This window comes from Schistocerca americana, chromosome 3, assembly GCF_021461395.2.
Source record: "Schistocerca americana isolate TAMUIC-IGC-003095 chromosome 3, iqSchAmer2.1, whole genome shotgun sequence".
In the NCBI taxonomy this organism is placed as follows: Eukaryota; Metazoa; Arthropoda; class Insecta; order Orthoptera; family Acrididae; genus Schistocerca; species Schistocerca americana.
Genome location: NC_060121.1, coordinates 961,564,687 through 961,581,516, shown reverse-complemented (window position 1 = coordinate 961,581,516; position 16,830 = coordinate 961,564,687). Strand labels below are relative to the sequence as shown.

Here is a 16,830-nt window from a genome sequence, read left to right as displayed (position 1 = left end):
CTTCTATTCACTATAATGTCCCAAATTTTCCGGAAAGTAGTTCTACATCTACATCTACGTGATTACTCTGCTATTCACAATAAAGTGCCTGGCAGAGGGTTCAATGAACCACCTTCAAGCTGTCTCTCTACGTTCCACTCTCGAATGGCACGCTGGAAAAACGAGCACTTAAATTTTTCTGTGTAAGCCCTGATTTCTCTTATTTTATCGTGATGATCATTTCTCCCTATGTAGGTGGGTGCCAACAGAACGTTTTCGCAATCGGAAGAGAAAACTGGTGATTGAAATTTCATGAGAAGATCCCGTCGCTACGAAAAAGGCCTTTGTTTTAATGATTGTCACTCCAATTCACGTATCATGTCTGTGACACTATCTCCCCTATTTCGAGATAATACAAAACGAGCTGCCCTTCTTTGTACTTTTTCGATATCATCCGTCAGTCCCACCTGATGCGGATCCCACAACGCACAGCAATACTCCAGAATAGGGCGGACAAGCGTGGTGTAAGCAGTGTCTTTAGTAGACCTGTTGCACCTTCTAAGTGTTCTGCCAATGAATCGCAGTCTTTGGTTTGCTCTACTCACAATATTATCTATGTGATCGTTCCAATTTAGGTTATTTGTAATTGTAATCCCTAAGTATTTAGCTGAATTTACAGCCTTCAGATTTGTGTGACTTACCGCGTAATCGAAATTTAGCGGATTTCTTTTAGTACTCATGTGAATAACTTCATACTTTTCTTTATTCTGCGCCAATTGCCACTTTTCGCACCATACAGATATCTTATCTAAATCATTTTGCAAGTCGTTTTCATCATGTGATGAATTAACAAGACGGTAAATGACAGCATCATCTGCAAACACTCTAAGACGGCTACTCAGATTGTCTCCTATGTCGTTAATATAGATCACGAACAATAGAGGGCCTATAACACTCCTTGGGGAACGCCGGATATTACGTCTGTTTTACTTCATGACTTTCCGTCTGTTACTACGAACTGTGACCTTTCTGAAAGGAAATCACGAATCCAGTCGCACAACTGAGGCGGTACTCCGTAGGCACGCAGTTTGGTTAGAAGACGCTTGTGAGGAACTGTGTCGAAAGCCTTCTGGAAATCTAAAAATATGGAATCAATTTGACATCCCCTGACGATAGCACTTATTACTTCATGAGTATAAAGAGCTAGTTGTGTTTCACAAGAACGATATTTTCTGAATCCGTGCTGACCACGCGTCAATAAATCGTTTCCTTCGAGGTACTTCATAATGTTCGAATACAGTATATATTGCAAAACCCTACTTCAAATTGACGTTAGTGATATGGGCCTGTAATTCAGCGGATTACTCCTACTTCCCTTTTTGGGTATTGGTGTGACTTGAGCAATTTTCCAGTCTTTAGGTACGGATCTTTCTGTGAGCGAGTGGTTGTATATAATTGCTAAATATGGAGCTATTTTATCAGCGTAGTCTGAGAAGAATGTGACTGGTATACAATCTGCCCCGGAGGCCTTGCCTCTATTAAGTGATTTAAGCTACTTTGTTACACCGAGGATATTTACTTCTTTATTTCTCATCTTGGTAGTTGTACTTGATTGGAGTTCAGGAATATCTTCTTTGGTGAAGGCGTTTCGGTAAACCGTGTTTAATAACTCTGCTTTAGTGGGAGTGTCATCAGTAATTTACGAGTGTAGGAAGCGGACTTTCACATTCATATTACAGCCAATCATCTTGAAATTTTGCAACATTTTTTCAGTAATGGCCTTCTACTTAGGATCTCTGTTTTCCTCTAGAAAGTTCTCAGTAACTGATGGGAAGGCGACCGATCCGTCTTTTTCTCTCTTCTTCATTGTCTGATCGAACTCATCCTTCATTATTTTCTGTACTTGAGAACCAATAAAAATTCCAGCTTTCAGTTTCTCTTATGTGATGTAGGGAAGTTTCTGGGAGAGGTAGTTGAAGCAGGGTCCATCTTGACATAGGGCCCTAACAAATTTCTTCATTAAGATCAGTTGTATGTGCGGTGGTGGAAGCTCTTGTGAGCACTAGTCGCGTGCATAAACAAAACGATCCTTATGAGGTAACGCCCGACTGATATGCAACAGACCAGACGAACAGGTAACACGGGTATGACCTCAACTGACCAAAGCTACTACGAAAACAACCGCAGTCTAAGCTTGCTTACGATAGTCTATGGCAGCCTCCGGTAGTTTTACAACTCTACATGTTACACATTGGTACCTGTAACCACAATCTCTTTCTTATACGTGTGTTTTGTATCTGCACACGGCGTAACAACGGCACGATACCGTCACTGTCGGCACATATGAAACTGTACTAGTAGATGATGGCTCGACTACAAAGCCGGGGTACTGAAACCCAGAAGAGGAACGAAAGTCGACGTGCGAGTCAGTCTACGAGGGAGCAGAGAGTCCGAAGACTGTACAAAGACGAGTGCGGGGAAAAACACAAAATGCGGGAAGCGCCAGCGGCAGAACAATAAGTAGCTGGAAACAGAGCGTGGGAAGAGGCGAAGGCCGGGTCCGAGGTAGTTAAAGCCAGCGTAAGAACACACATAGGCACACTATTGCCGCCGAGAGATAAACACACCCGAATCAGTGGTTCGGCCTACACAATGCTTCGTTCGCGCCGTCAGTCACAGCTTGCCACAATACTCTGGAGACCCATGTCAGCACATCCGTGTCCATATCCACTTCTGCTGAAGGGGATACTAAAGCGCGGTTCCAAATCACACTGCTGCCTTCCTTCTAAAGTAAGATACGAGATGTGGCTGTAAAATAACGGGACTGATGTTCACAATTACTTAGGTTTTCCAGGTTATTATGCTGTGGTCGAATGGAGTTCACCTTAAAACCAACGTTTCGTCCTCATCTGCGGATGACATTTTCAAGGGGGATCGTATTTTTTTGAGCGTCCGCTTCACAACGTGGCTCGCTACTGACTACAGCAAAATTCCACTTCCGCGTACTTTCGCGCAGTGGCGTGATGTCATATGTTTTGTACACGCGAGCGCAATTGGCCGTTGTCGGCTGCCGTTGTCCGCTGTTGCTGTCACTCCATGGTGGAAGACGTACACATCTTCTTCAGCAACGGAATCCAGAGGTCATTCAGTTTCACTTTCTTCTTCTTACTATCGAAACTCCTGGGGTATTTTACAATCTCTAAGCCCTCTCTGTAAAACTTTCCGTGTTATCTACTTATGGCTGCCAGTACTTGAATTCTATCGAAATGAATGTCGTGGTCTCCAAGGTGCAGAATTTTCCGCAACAGCTGTTCTGTGAAACTCCCCTGTTCTGTAATTGTCCCTGTGGCCTTCTAGTTGTTTTTTGATCGTTATTTTTCTAGTAACCACGTACACCTTCACACAACTACACGGAATCATACAAATTCCTGCTTTTTCCAGCGGTAGCCGAACATCCTTGGCCGATTTTAGATGACCTCTTATATTCTAGGTAGCTCTCTAGATTACGGCGATGTTCCGCTTTTTCATCATTTTTCCTAAGCAGCAAGTAACGTCCTTAATGAAGTGCACGAAAACTTTCGATTTCCCCGGCGGTTGAGCGTCGCTATGATTTCTACGCGGTGGTGTTAAGGCTCATTTGACCTTAGCGAACGAGTAAACATTTTCCAGCAGTGCATTGGTGAGATATTTTAATTCTGCGTCAAACAGAGATTTTCGTTGTTCTGTCAGCCAACGTCTTTGCGGTGCCTCGCTTTTGTAGTAGGTTGTGGTTCGAGTCTCTAAGGTAACGGTCTGTGTGCGTTGGTTAATGGTAAACCGTGTCGCTCAAGCTACCATCTTCCTTCGACAAAAAAGTTTTCTGGTTGTGGTACCGCGTCATAATGTATAAAACTACTGCTGCTGGAGAAAAACCAACGTTTCGGCCACGGTTGCAGCGACCTTCTTCTGGGACTCCAGCAACAGTAATTTTATACATTATGACGTGGTACCACACCCAGAAAACTTTCGTGACTCTGGCCGCGGAAGCCCACGCAATTATAGTATCATCTTCCTTCTTGAAAACTAGCACATCAAGAAAATTTAATCTTCTGCCTGACTCCTCCACCATGGCGAACTGTATCTTCGGGCTGATCCGTTGAGATGATTGTGAAAACGACGCAGTCCCTCCCTGCCATGGCGCCAAAAAACAAACGCATCATCGACATACCGGAACCAGGAACTTGGCTTCTTATCTGCAGTTTCCAATGACTGCACCTCCAACTGCTCCGTAAAGAATTTCGATGCAACTAATGTTAAGGGGCTCCCCATAGCGACACCGTTCGTCTTTGCACAGAATTCATCGTTTCATTTGAAATACGTGGTTGTGAAGCAATATTTAAACAGTTCTGCAACATAGGGGGGGAAAATCCGATTCAGCTGTTCCAACACTTAGTTGAGCGGAACGATAGTGAATAGCGATGCCACACCAAAACTAACTAATATCAGTAAATTAAATGGCATAGTGGTATAGCCGGAGTAAAAAAAAAAAAAAAAAACCAAAGACTGAAGTTTATTGGCAGAACACATGGAAAGCGCAACAGGTCTCCTAAAGTGACTGCTTACCCCAGGCTTGTTCGCCCTCTTCTGGAGTACTGCTGTGCGGTGTGGGATCCACGTCAGATGAGATTGACTGAGTACATCGAAAAAGTTCAATGAAGAACAGCTCGTTTTGTATTATCGCGCAGTAGGGGAAAGAGTGCCACACCATGGGACTTTTATCTATTCCCAGAGGTCAAGTCTGCATGAAAATGACGCAGATTTGAGTCTGTTGAAGCAGTGCAAACAAAAGTGGCACGTGTCATCAAGGAGCTCACAGAAGAAAACTTCCAGCCCTGTGTGTAATCTACCAGCCCACACGGAAGGTGGAAGATCACCTAAAAACGGCCAAGGTTGCTCGCCAACGGCAGAGAAAAGCAAGAATTTATAGGATGTAGTTGTGGTGATAGTGGAGGGGATTGTGTTGAGGGTGATAATAACTAAAGACATATGTCGGATGAAACTGTATGATTCCAGACTCATTTCCAAGTCTCAAACATGTATGAAGTATATATGCAGACTGAAGCAACGAATGAAATTTTGCACGCAGATCTGGATTCTACCCTGGGTCTCCTGCTCAGTAGGCAGAGGCGCTAACCATTACACGAGGGTCGAATGGTGGTTACTGCATCTGTCTAGCGAGTAGGAGATCCACGTTCGAAACCCGACCTCCGTACAAAATTTCATTCATTGCTTCTGTCTGCATATATATAGGGTGGTCCATTGATAGCGACCGGGCCAAATGTCTCACGAAATAAGCATCAAACGAAGAAACTACAAAGAACGAAACTCGTCTAGCTTGAAGGGGGAAACCAGATGGCGCTATGGTTGGCCCGCTAGATGGCGCTGCCATAGGTCAAACGGATATCAACTGCGTTTTTTTAAATGGGAACCCGCATTTTTATTACATGTCCGTGTAGTACGTAAAGATATATGAATGTTTTAGTTGGATCACTTGTTTTGCTTTGTGATAGATGGCGCTGTAACAGTCACAAACATATGGATCACCTTTTTAGACCAACAGTTGGTAAAAGGTAGGTTTTTTAAATTAAAATACAGAACGTATGTACGTTTGAACATGTTGTTTCCGTTTTTCCAATGTGATACATGTACCTTTGTGAACTAACCATTTCTGAGAACGCAAGCTGTTACAGCGTTATTACCTGTAAATACCACATTAATGCAATAAATGCTCAAAATGATGTCCGTCAACCTCAATGCTTTTGGCAATACGAGTAACGACATTCCTCTCAACAGCGAGTAGTTCGCCTTCTGTAATGTTCGCACATCCATTGACAATGCGCTGACGCATGTTGTCAGGCGTTGTCGGTCGATCACGATAGGAAATATCCTTCAACTTTCCTCACAGAAAGAAATCCGGGGACGTCAGATCCGGTGAACGTGCGGGCCATGGTATGATGCTTCGACGACCAATCCACCTATCAAGAAATATGCTATTCAATACCGCTTCAACTTCACGCGAGCTATGTGCCGGATATCCATCGTGTTGGAAGTACATCACCATTCTTTCACGCAGTGAAACACCTTGTAGTAACATCGGTAGAACATTACGTAGGAAATCAGCATACATTGCACCATTTAGATTGCCATCGATAAAATGCGGGCCAATTATCCTTCCCCCCATAATGCCGCAACATACATTAACCCGCCAAGGTCGCTGATGTTCCACTTGTCGCAGCCATCGTGGAGTTTCCGTTGCCCGATAGTGCATATTATGCCCGTTTACGCTACCGCTGTTGGTGAACGACGCTTCGTCGCTAAATAGAACGCGTGCAAAAAATCTGTCATCGTCCCGTAATTTATTTTGTGCCCAGTGGCAAAACTGTAAACGACGTTGAAAGTCGTCGCTATGCAATTCCTGGTACATAGAAACATGGTACGGGTGCAATGAGTGTTGATGTAGCATTCTCAACACCGACGTTTTCGAGATTCCCGATTCTCGCGCAATTTGTCTGCTACTGATGTGCGGATTAGCCGCGACAGCAGCTAAATCACCTATTTGGGCATCATCATTTGTTGCAGGTCGTGGTTGACGTTTCACATGTGGCTGAACACTTCCAGTTTCCTTAAATAACGTAGCTATGCGGTGAACGGTCCGGACACTTGGATGATGTCGTGCAGGATACCGAGCAGCATACAAAGCAGACGTCATTTGGGTATTTTGATCACAATAGCCATACATCTACACGATATCGACCTTTTCCGCAATTGGTGAACGGTCCACTTCAACACGGGTAATGTATCATGGAGCAAATACCGTCCGCACTGGCGGAATGTTACGTGATACTACGTACTGATACGTTTGTGACTATTATAGCGCCATCTATCACAAAGCGAAAAAGTGGTCCAACTAAACATTCATATTTCTTAACGTACTACACGAATATGTAATTAAAAATGGGGGTTTCTACTTTAAAAAAACGCAGTTGATATCCGTTTGACCTATGGCAGCGCCATCTAGCGGGCCAACCATAGCGCCATCTGGTTTCCCCCTTCAAGCTAGACGAGTTTCGTTCTTTGTAGTTTTTTCGTTAGGCGCTTATTTCGTGAGATATTTGGCCCGGTGACTATCAATAGACCACCGTGTATATGCAGACTGAAGCAATGAATGACATTTTGTACGGAGACCGGGTTTCGACCCTGGGTCTCCTGCTCGCTAGGCAGATGCGCTAACCATTGCACTAGGTTCGAATAGTGGTTAGTGCATCTGCCTAGTGAGCTGAAGATCCACGTTGGAAACCCGACCTCCGTACAAAATTTCATTCACTGCTTCAGTCTGCATATATAAATCAAATACGTATGCTTTGAAACTAAATGTTTTACATCAGCAGTTCTTTTATAGCTGCACATCGTGTAGATTAGCTCAAAAATGGGTCAAATGGCTCTGAGCATTATGGGACTTAACTTCTGAGGTCATCAGTCCCCTAGAACTAACTAACCTAAGGACATCACACACATCCATGCCTGAGGCAGGATTCGAACCTGCGACCGTAGCGGTCGCGTGGTTCCAGGCTGTAGCGCCTAGAACCGCTTGGCCACTCCGGGCGGCTAGATTAGTTTTTGATGCGCCGGCCGTTGTGGCCGAGCGGTTCTAGGCGCTTCAGTCCGGAAGCGCCCTTCTGCTACGGTCGCAGGTTCGAATCCTGCCTCGGGCATGGATGTGTATGATGTCCTTAGGTTAGTTAGGTTTGAGTAATCTAGGGGACTGATGACCTCAGATGTTAGGTCCCATAGTGCTTAGAGCCATTTGAACCATTTGAAGTTTTTGATGCGGTCTCGTACTTTGGGCCAACAACCTTGCGGCAGTGTTAACACCGGTTCCCGAGATCACCGAAGTTATCGGTATCAGGCTTGTCTAGCACTTGGATGGGTGCCCGTCTGGGTCTGCCGAGAGCTGTTGGCCATCAGCTCTTGTGAGACCATTTGAGGAGCTACTCGACTGAGAAGAAGCGGCTCCAGTCACGAAACCTGACAACGGCCTGGAGAGCAGTGTGCTGATACATGCCCCTCTATATCCGCATCCAGTGATGCCTATCGTGTATGACACGGCGGTCAGTCGGTATCGTTTGGCCTTCTGAGGCTTGTTCGGGCGGAAGAGTTCTTGTATGGAAGTTCAACACTTGAAGCACATCAGTGGGTCTTGAGGGACTTCTGATTGGGACGATGTGGTGGTTTTGCCTTACAGAAAGCTGTGGAAGAGTCCAAGGTGAACGAGGCCTCCGTGCTGGACCTGTTCCGGTCCCGCAGGTGCCGCCGCGCGCTGGCCATCTCGCTGGGCGTGGTCTGCGCCGAGCAGCTGGCGGGCATCAACGCGGTGCTCTTCTACACGCAGAGCATCTTCGACGCCGCTGGCGGCGACGTGGACAGCCGGGTGGCGCCCATCATCGTCAACGGCGCCATGCTGCTCGAGTCGTGTGTCACGCCCTTCCTGGTGGACCGTCTGGGACGCAGGCCCCTTCTCATCTTCTCCTCCACTGGCATGTCGATTGCTCTGGTGAGAACTCGTCTCTCAGAAATATCTCATTACTATGATCGTACAACCGATTCTTATAACAGGTGTTTGGTTTGTACCTGTCCCAGAGAAGTATGGAGTGGTGCGCAGAGTTTATATCCTAAGGCTAAGCATAATCTGTATATGCCAGAACTTCGTGATCGTTGTCATTGATTATATAATCTGAGTCTCGTTAGGGCGCGTCATATTTCCCACCAAAATGCTTCAGTGAAACTTCCTGGCAGATTAAAACTGTGTGCCTGACCGAGACTCGAACTCGGGACCTTTACCCTTCGCGGGCAAGTGCTCCGCCAAGTGAGCTACCCAAGCACGACTCACCCCCGTCCACACAGCTTTAATTCGTCCAGTACCTCGTCTCCTACTTTCCAGAACCAGTGAGAACGGGGCGTGAGTCGTACTTGGGTACCTCAGTTGGTAGAGCACTTGCCAGCGAAAGGCAAAGGTCCCGAGTTCGAGTCTCGGTCCGGCACAAAGTTTTAATCTCCCAGGAGTATTCATATCAGCGCACACTCCGCTGTAGAGTGAAAATTTCATTCTAAAAATACTTCAGTTCTCGACATTTCGATCCTTCTGCTGGATTCTCCTTAAGGATTCCCTTCTCGTCTCTGGTGGATGACCACAGTAGAAAGACGGTGTCGTGTTCACTTGTAAAAGGATATTCTGCCACGATTTTTGTGGAGAAATGCGTTTCTGGGTAAAAATCTTGGGGCTCCTATTCGTGAGTCTCCATTATTTGATAAATACCGGCAGCAGATACTGAAAGAGATAGAAATCCAAACATTGTTGTTGCTGTGCCACCTCAGTTGCTCCCTGAATAGTTGGTGACCAATGTGGCCGAACGGTTCTAGGCGCTTCAGTCCAGAAGCGCGCTGCTGCTACGGTCGCAGGTTCCAATCCTGCCTCGGGCATGGATGTGTGTGATGTCCTTAGGTTGTGAGCGTGTAGGTGCTATTCTGTCATTCTGTGCAACGGATTGATCTGCGATGTACCCTTTACCCTGTGGCTCGTGCAGGATGCAATCTCCACCCCACACTACTACAGAAGTCAGACAGAAGCTCCTAATGTTCTAAAGCACCGCGATGCCACTCAGAAATTCGCTCGCAGGCGTTTAACTATAGCTCTGTCCGTTCACACCGCACAATAAGTGTGACAGCCAACACAGTGAACAATGCTTAATCGCAAGGACTCAATATAGAGTTGCCCTCCAATTTGCTCTCGACAGAGGTGCTCTCCCAGTTAAGTACTGAGGAGATACTTGTTCCTCATTCTTTGAGTACACGTACGCTCTCGTTATGTGTTGTCGCTCCAAGAGCGACAACGGAACGGCCTCTCTCCACACCAGACATGAAGGGGTATATCTTTTGGTCTCTTCCATTACTCCTTAAGCTCAAGGCATCAGGAATATCGTCTGCCAATCAGCTTTCCTCTTCTAAAAAGGGAGAATGACGTTTCGTTTAAGCTGACCAATCCAGAAATCTGTAGCATCGGCGTTTGGCGTTTGCTGTCTCCCTGTGAAAATCTCTGAAATTGTGTGCTATATATGTAAAGGATGTGTAGGCTGGGCATTCTCACACAGTGTAGCGGAATTTGATTTTTAGCCAAACACGGGGTCATTCTTCCTTTCCCTCGGGCAAACGCTGTCTGCTCTATGGGCGGTCACCAGCCGACATAGATAGGCTGAGTTGTCCTCTGAAGGGACTGGCCCCTTGGCATGCGATTTACGTCTCCCGAACTAAAAGCCCCTGCGACCATCGTGTCTTGAATGTGTGCGTGTACGCCAGCCTTGAGTATTTCAATCTCGTTGCGCATTAGCGATTTATTAGCTATTTGCATATTGTTTACATGAATTCATACTACATTGACTTTATCTATCGAGTTCGGGTTCGAATGAAGCGTCTTGATGTGCGGAATATGATTGTGAGGGCGGAATATGTAAGCAATGAAGGTCAGGAGACCATGTCGTCTTACTCACCTTCCTCCTTCTGACAAAAGTTTTGTCTGGGGTTTGTCAATGCCGAGGAAAACACTGACAAAGTCAGGCAAAAATTGTTCTTTTAGATTTTCCAAAAAACTTTTCTCAGCCATTCTTAACAATTTCTCTATAGCTATTGTTTCTATTTTTTAGTTCTACAATTTACGTTTTGTTGTTAGGCAAATCTAGACTTTACAAAGGTTGTTATTCTTTGTCGTTGCCAGTATGTGTCTCTGTTTTTCTTTTTCATTTCCAAAAATTGTTTTTTACAATATTAATTTTTCTAAACTCAGTGTGCAGTGTATCATGTTTTAGTGTGGCTTAATCTTTTCTTTAGTTAAGCTTCGCGTGAATGTTCGCAAAAGCTCTGTTGTGTGACTTTGTTTTATGTATTTAGGCATTATTTGTGTCACTGTTTTAAGAGTGAAGAAGTTTTTTTTCTTTATTCTATCCTCTTTCAACCTATTATTAATCAAAACCCAAAACCTTATTTATATAAAAAAACTTTACAGGGATTTTTGAGATTATCTACTTATACTAATTAATTTTGTTTACATTATATTTTAAGGTCTCTATCACATTATGGGCTTTACATATATGATAAAATAATTACTTTTACAAAGAAGGAAAAAATATTTTTAAAAATATATCATCTTCTTAACTCTATATTCGTGTTTTATCAGTTTTTTTTTCGTTTTGTGCTGCGTCAGTTTCTGTGCTCGATGATCCCCACTGAAATACTGGAAGGCGTCGACTCATTTGTATGGGTGTCACAGATCATGAGAGAAGCACTCTAGCATGCGATGCCGGGTCTTACTTGTTGACATTGTCATCATGGAGTGGTACTTTTAACCGGTGATGATGACTGTGGTTTGCTGCATAAACAGTGATGCCTTGATACTCCTTTGATGTCACACCTGGGACGGTATGGCAGTTCGATGATTGTTGTTGACTACCGACGATCGTCACCCAATATTGTGCTGTGACGTCTTGGTATTTCACACCTGGTTCGGTACGGTAATTTGATGATGTGGTAGGGAGAATACTGTTCATTTGCTGAATTTATTTCTAGATAATGTTGGTTGGTACTATTTAATATTCCGTTTACCGTTCGCTTGTATTTGTTTGACGATTCAAGGTTTATTTTTGGAGAGGTGGTTGTAGCAGTTGCCATGCCTCAAAGTTCATGGAAAGACGTTTGTAGCAATTTGCTTTGTAGGATAGGAGAGAAAGGTATCTTGCTGTCTTCTGCTTATTGTCAGAGGGATAGTGGCAAAAATTATTGTATATATGTGATTTCTTTTCTTTATTCTAATTATGTCCTACCACTTCTTCGTCCTTTTAATTATTGTGTACCATTTATTGTTTGTGTGCATGTTGTAGTGTACTTGATACTACAAGAGATTGTTAGTGTGTATTGTGTCTCTTTCTTTTAATTAATGTGTTATTTTGGTGATTCTTAATTTATTTTTTGATTTAGTGATTAGTAAAGGATACGGTGGACGTTAGTTTGCCTAACCTCTTCCGCATTTTTCAATTCAATCTTTACGTTTTGCAGTTTTCGGTGGCCTTACTTCTAGATCTGGTTTTTCTTTCTTGTGTTGTTCTTTTCTCTGTGGACCATAATTTCCTCGGTAATTACTCGCGCTCTGGTCTCGGCAGTAGCTAACATCGTGAACTCTTTCGAAGTACCCTTGATTCCTAAACCCATATCCACCACTGTATGAGTGTCCATTACCGTTTCTATTTCGGTACCAATTATTCTGGTTATCGTTTCTATGCCAACTGTCTCCATTGTGCCACTGTCCTTGTCTGTTAAATTGCCTGAAATTATTGGTGTTAGGATTACGAGTATTATTATTGGAATATTCGTTCCTAGTCCTCTCCTTTTGTTGTTCCCTTTCCTTTCATTTTTCTTTCACCTGTTCTTCTTTAAACAAAAATTCAAGTTCCCTTAAAACCTCTTCGAATTCTTTGGTATTTTCATTTTTCCTACTGTCGCCTGTTGATACTTTACCGGTACTTTCATACTACACAGGCGTATCAGCTCTCCGTTACCGTATGGTTTGTCTACCCGTTGATTCTTTTTGTCCATTGTATCAAAGAATTTAACCACGCTTTTCTCTCCTGAATTTTCATATGGTGTCATCTGAAGCAACTCGTATTTAATTTTATTTTGGGCCTCCTTAGACCAATATCTTTCGAGAAATGCTGTTCTGAACTGTAGGTAAGATCTACAGGTAGCCGCGATCTTTTGCGTCACCTCTGCTACTGTCCCTGACATGTGTGCACAAATGAAGTCAAGTTTGTGAGCTACACTCCAGTGGTTTGGTAAGCCTACTTGAAACTGATCGATGAATGTGCGTGCATGCAAGCTACCACCTTCTTCCTTGAAATGTTGAAATTTTCTAACTGTAAGGAAGTGGTCTGTATCATATCTACTCATAAATCCCTTTTGTGGCTGATTCATGGACTCAAATAATCTGCCACTGCTTGTGTCGTCGTGTTTATTCTCTGGTAATCTACTGCCTGTCTGCCTACTCTCAATTTTCTGGCTCATATCCGCGTCATATCGTATCATTGGTGAACAAAAGTGTTGTTCGTGTGTTTCTACTCTCGTCGTTCGCGGTATAGTACCTATGCTGTTATTATGTTGCGCCATTGGATTTACTGGTTCAGTTGCCTGTCTTTCGATTGGTATCGGCTGAATGTATGTGTTGCGTTTTTCTATATACTGTGCCTGGTCCTGTGGCATGTCACGTATTATTTTAATTGGGGTTTTCTGTTTCGATTTCTGCGCGATTGTTACGTCTAACCTTGGTTCTACTTGAACTTTCTTAGACGGCGCGTATTCGTGTACTGAATTAATGCTTGACGTGTCAGTTGTTTCGCTACAGGTGTAATCGGTCTCGATCTTTTCTTCGATAGTTTGTATCAACTCTGTTCCAAGCTTTTCAAACTGATCTTTGTTTTTAAGTTCTATTTTATTGATCCACTGACCATATTTTTCAGTGCAACCTTTGCGACCTTGCTTTGAATGGCTTGTTCTTCCGAAATTTGTATTGCTGTTCGAGTGGCTTTTTTCGTAAAACGTTCCACCTTTTTGTCAACGTTTACGATGTCCAGTTTGACCTTGTCCACATCAGTGCGTAATTGCTGCTGACCTTGTGTTAGTACCTGAATTCTTTCTCTAGACTCTTTCGCGTCTTTGTTTATCTGAGTGATCTGACTATCAATTCTGGCGATCCCTTCTTCCATCTGGATTTTAACCTGTTGGATCTGTGTCTTAATAGCCTGATTATCCTGTTGGATCTGTGTCTTAATATCCTGATTCTGCTTCGTCATACTAGCGTTCATTTTTTGTAACATCTCCATGATCGCGTCCTGTCCTGTAACACTACCTTCTGCTGAACTATGTATTCTCGATCTATTATTTTCTACTCGGTCAGTTACGTAGGTTACTGGGCTGTCCTGTGGCATTGCTAAGTTTGATAACTGCAATAACCGGTGCTGTCTGTGTTGAGGACTAGTTGCGTTTGTCATTGAACCATTACGTGGCGCAAACAACTCCGCATTCTGCCCTCTCTGTTGTGTATGTCATGTGTTTGCAGGCACAATTGCGTCTGTTACGGAACCTTTTCGTGGCGCTCGTAACTCCGCAAAGTTCTGTGTCTGCTGTTGGGGCACATTTAGAATGTGTACGATAGGTTCGACGTATTCTAAATGTTCCCCCTCTTCCTCACTGTCTACTTCTCTTTGAACGTTAGCTAACGGCCGGTTCATTGACTGTATTGACGCGTATTCTGTCCCTGAATATGCGGCAAACATACGCATTTCCTGTGCTCGTTTCGCTTCTAATCTTTGCCATTCCCTACGTGGGCTGTCTATTTCTGGCACAGAATGTGCCCTACTTGGAATTTCATGTTCTAGAAATTCGATGTACTCATCCCTTCGATTCCCATCTATCTGATCTGTCTCAATTTTATCCCAGTCTAACTGACCCTGCTGATTCTGCAGCTCCCCGACAGTCCTATTCTCTGATTCACCGTCTGTCCTATTCTCAAGTTCACCTTCTGTCCTATTCTCAATAAGCTCGTTTACTTGCTGTCGATCTGGTTGATTCTCCCCCATCTTGTCTACTTGCTGTCCCTCACGTAACCTTTTGGCTTGTGCTCTCGTTAACATGGAAATTCTTTCAACACCCCACAACCCTATCTACAAAACTGTACGACCGCTTACCAGTTGGTTGAACCAACAACAACAACAACGTCGTGACTTCTCGGCTAATATTCTGTCTGCTCTGCTACAGTCTCCAATCTCCACCTGTGCGCTTGCAAAGGGAGAAAAATGTTATTTCTTAATTCTAACTTATATGATGCTGCGTCACACTGTGTCTCTGCGTCACTCTGCGTCTGTGCCTATCACCTGAAAATTCTATGCCCTAACAGCTACACAAAAATCGTAAAAAAATGCAAAATTTTCCAACACAACAATACACACCTTTTTCCCTACAATCCTGCTTTCTTCACTACCTGTATCTATTCTGATCCCAATCTTTTCAAATAGCTATTTAATACATGGAAGAAACTTCTTCAAAGTGCTACTGCTGCGACCTGCCGTACCTAACTATCTTGACACTTTCCTATCCTGGTAGCTTACTTATTTTACGTATCCTGGCATGGTCGCGATTTTCTGTGAGCGTGTGATTGCTATACTGTCAATCTGTGCAACGGATTAATCTGAGATGTACCCTTTCCCCTGTGGCTCCTGCAAGATGCAATCTCCACCCCCACACTACTACAGAAGTCAGACAGACGCTCCTAACGTTCTAAAGAGAAATGCCTGAAAAACTTTCAGCAATAAATATCGTCTGGAGTCATCCACTGTAAGGAAATGACACAGAAATTCACAAAATTTCTTTCGTAACTAGTGGGATACTTAGGTACTGGAGTAGTGCTAGTTAATGTAAGAAAAACATGAAACTAAAGAAAATTATTATTTTATTTTGCAAAAGATCTGAGAAATCACAATGACACTTTTAGTTATGAACTGAATAAGTTATTTCCAGGTTCTTTTCGGAATGTGAAGTTACCTCTTAAGGATAGGATTCGCTAATGAAATTTCTGTACAAAGTTTAAGATTGTTATTGACTTGGCAGAATGGCTGAGATCTGTGCCTACTCAACATCAATAACTATCCGTTAGAATGTTGCTAGGTACAGTTGAGGCTGTTGTGTGTGAAACGCAGTGAAGTGTACTGTTCTGGAGGAAATATGGGGCTCACAAGAGCTGTAGCGCACAATACCGTAAGCTGCGATGACTGCTGTCTGTGCCGCTCGCTGCTGACAAATAAGATAACTCTCATTCTACCTGGATTGACCTTCGCCAATCAAACTCTCCCTATGCCTTGATGAAGTCAAGGACTCCTACTCGCCCCTAGTCTAACTATTAGCCTGGTACACCGGTCAGATAACCAGTCCACCGCGATGCCACTCAAAAAAATCTGATTCGCTCTCGACAGAGGTGCTCTCCCAGTGAAGTACTGAGGAGAGACTTGTTCCTCACTCTTTGAGTACACATACGAGCGCGCACGCTCTCGTTACTTGTCCTCGCTCCAAGAGCGACAACGGAACGGCCCCTCTCCATGCCAGACATGAAGGGGCATGTCTTTCAGTCTCTTTCATTACTCCTTCACCTCAACGTGTCAGGAATATCGTCTTCCAATCAGCATTGCTCTTCTAAAACGTGAGAAAGATGTTTCGTTTAAGCCAACCAATCCGGAAATCTGTAACATCGGCGTTTGGCGTTTGCTGTCTCCCTGTGAAAGGAATATCGTCTTCCAATCAGCATTGCTCTTCTAAAACGTGAGAATGATGTTTCGTTTAAGCCGACCAATCCGGAAATCTGTAACATCGGCGTTTGGCGTTTGCTGTCTCCCTGGGAAAATCTCTGAAACTGCGTGCTATATTTGTAAAGAATGCATAGGCTGGGCGCTCTCACACAATGTAGCGGAATTTGCTTTTAAGCCGAACACAGGGATGTTCTTCCTTTCCCTCGGGCAAACGCTGCCTGCTCTGTGGGCGGTCACCAGCATGCGGTTTGCATCTCCCAAACTAAAAGCCCCTGTGACCGTCATGTCTTGAATGTGTGTGTGCACGCTAGCCTCGAGTATTTCAATCTCGTTGCGCATTTGCGATTTATTAGTTATTTGCATATTGTTTACACGAATTCATACAACATTGACTTTATCTTATCGAGTTTGGGTTCGAATG

At 43.9% G+C, this 16,830-nt stretch overlaps 1 protein-coding gene across 1 annotated transcript in view; it reads left to right on the top strand.

Annotated features, from left to right (window-relative positions):
* LOC124606588 (facilitated trehalose transporter Tret1-like) overlaps nucleotides 1–16,830 on the top strand; it is a 59,066-nt gene that overhangs the window by 21,189 nt on the left and 21,047 nt on the right. Inside the window, exon 3 of the mRNA XM_047138574.1 lies at nucleotides 8,261–8,569. Within this exon, the coding sequence (XP_046994530.1) occupies nucleotides 8,261–8,569 (309 nt within the window). The remainder of the gene's footprint in view (nucleotides 1–8,260; nucleotides 8,570–16,830) is intronic.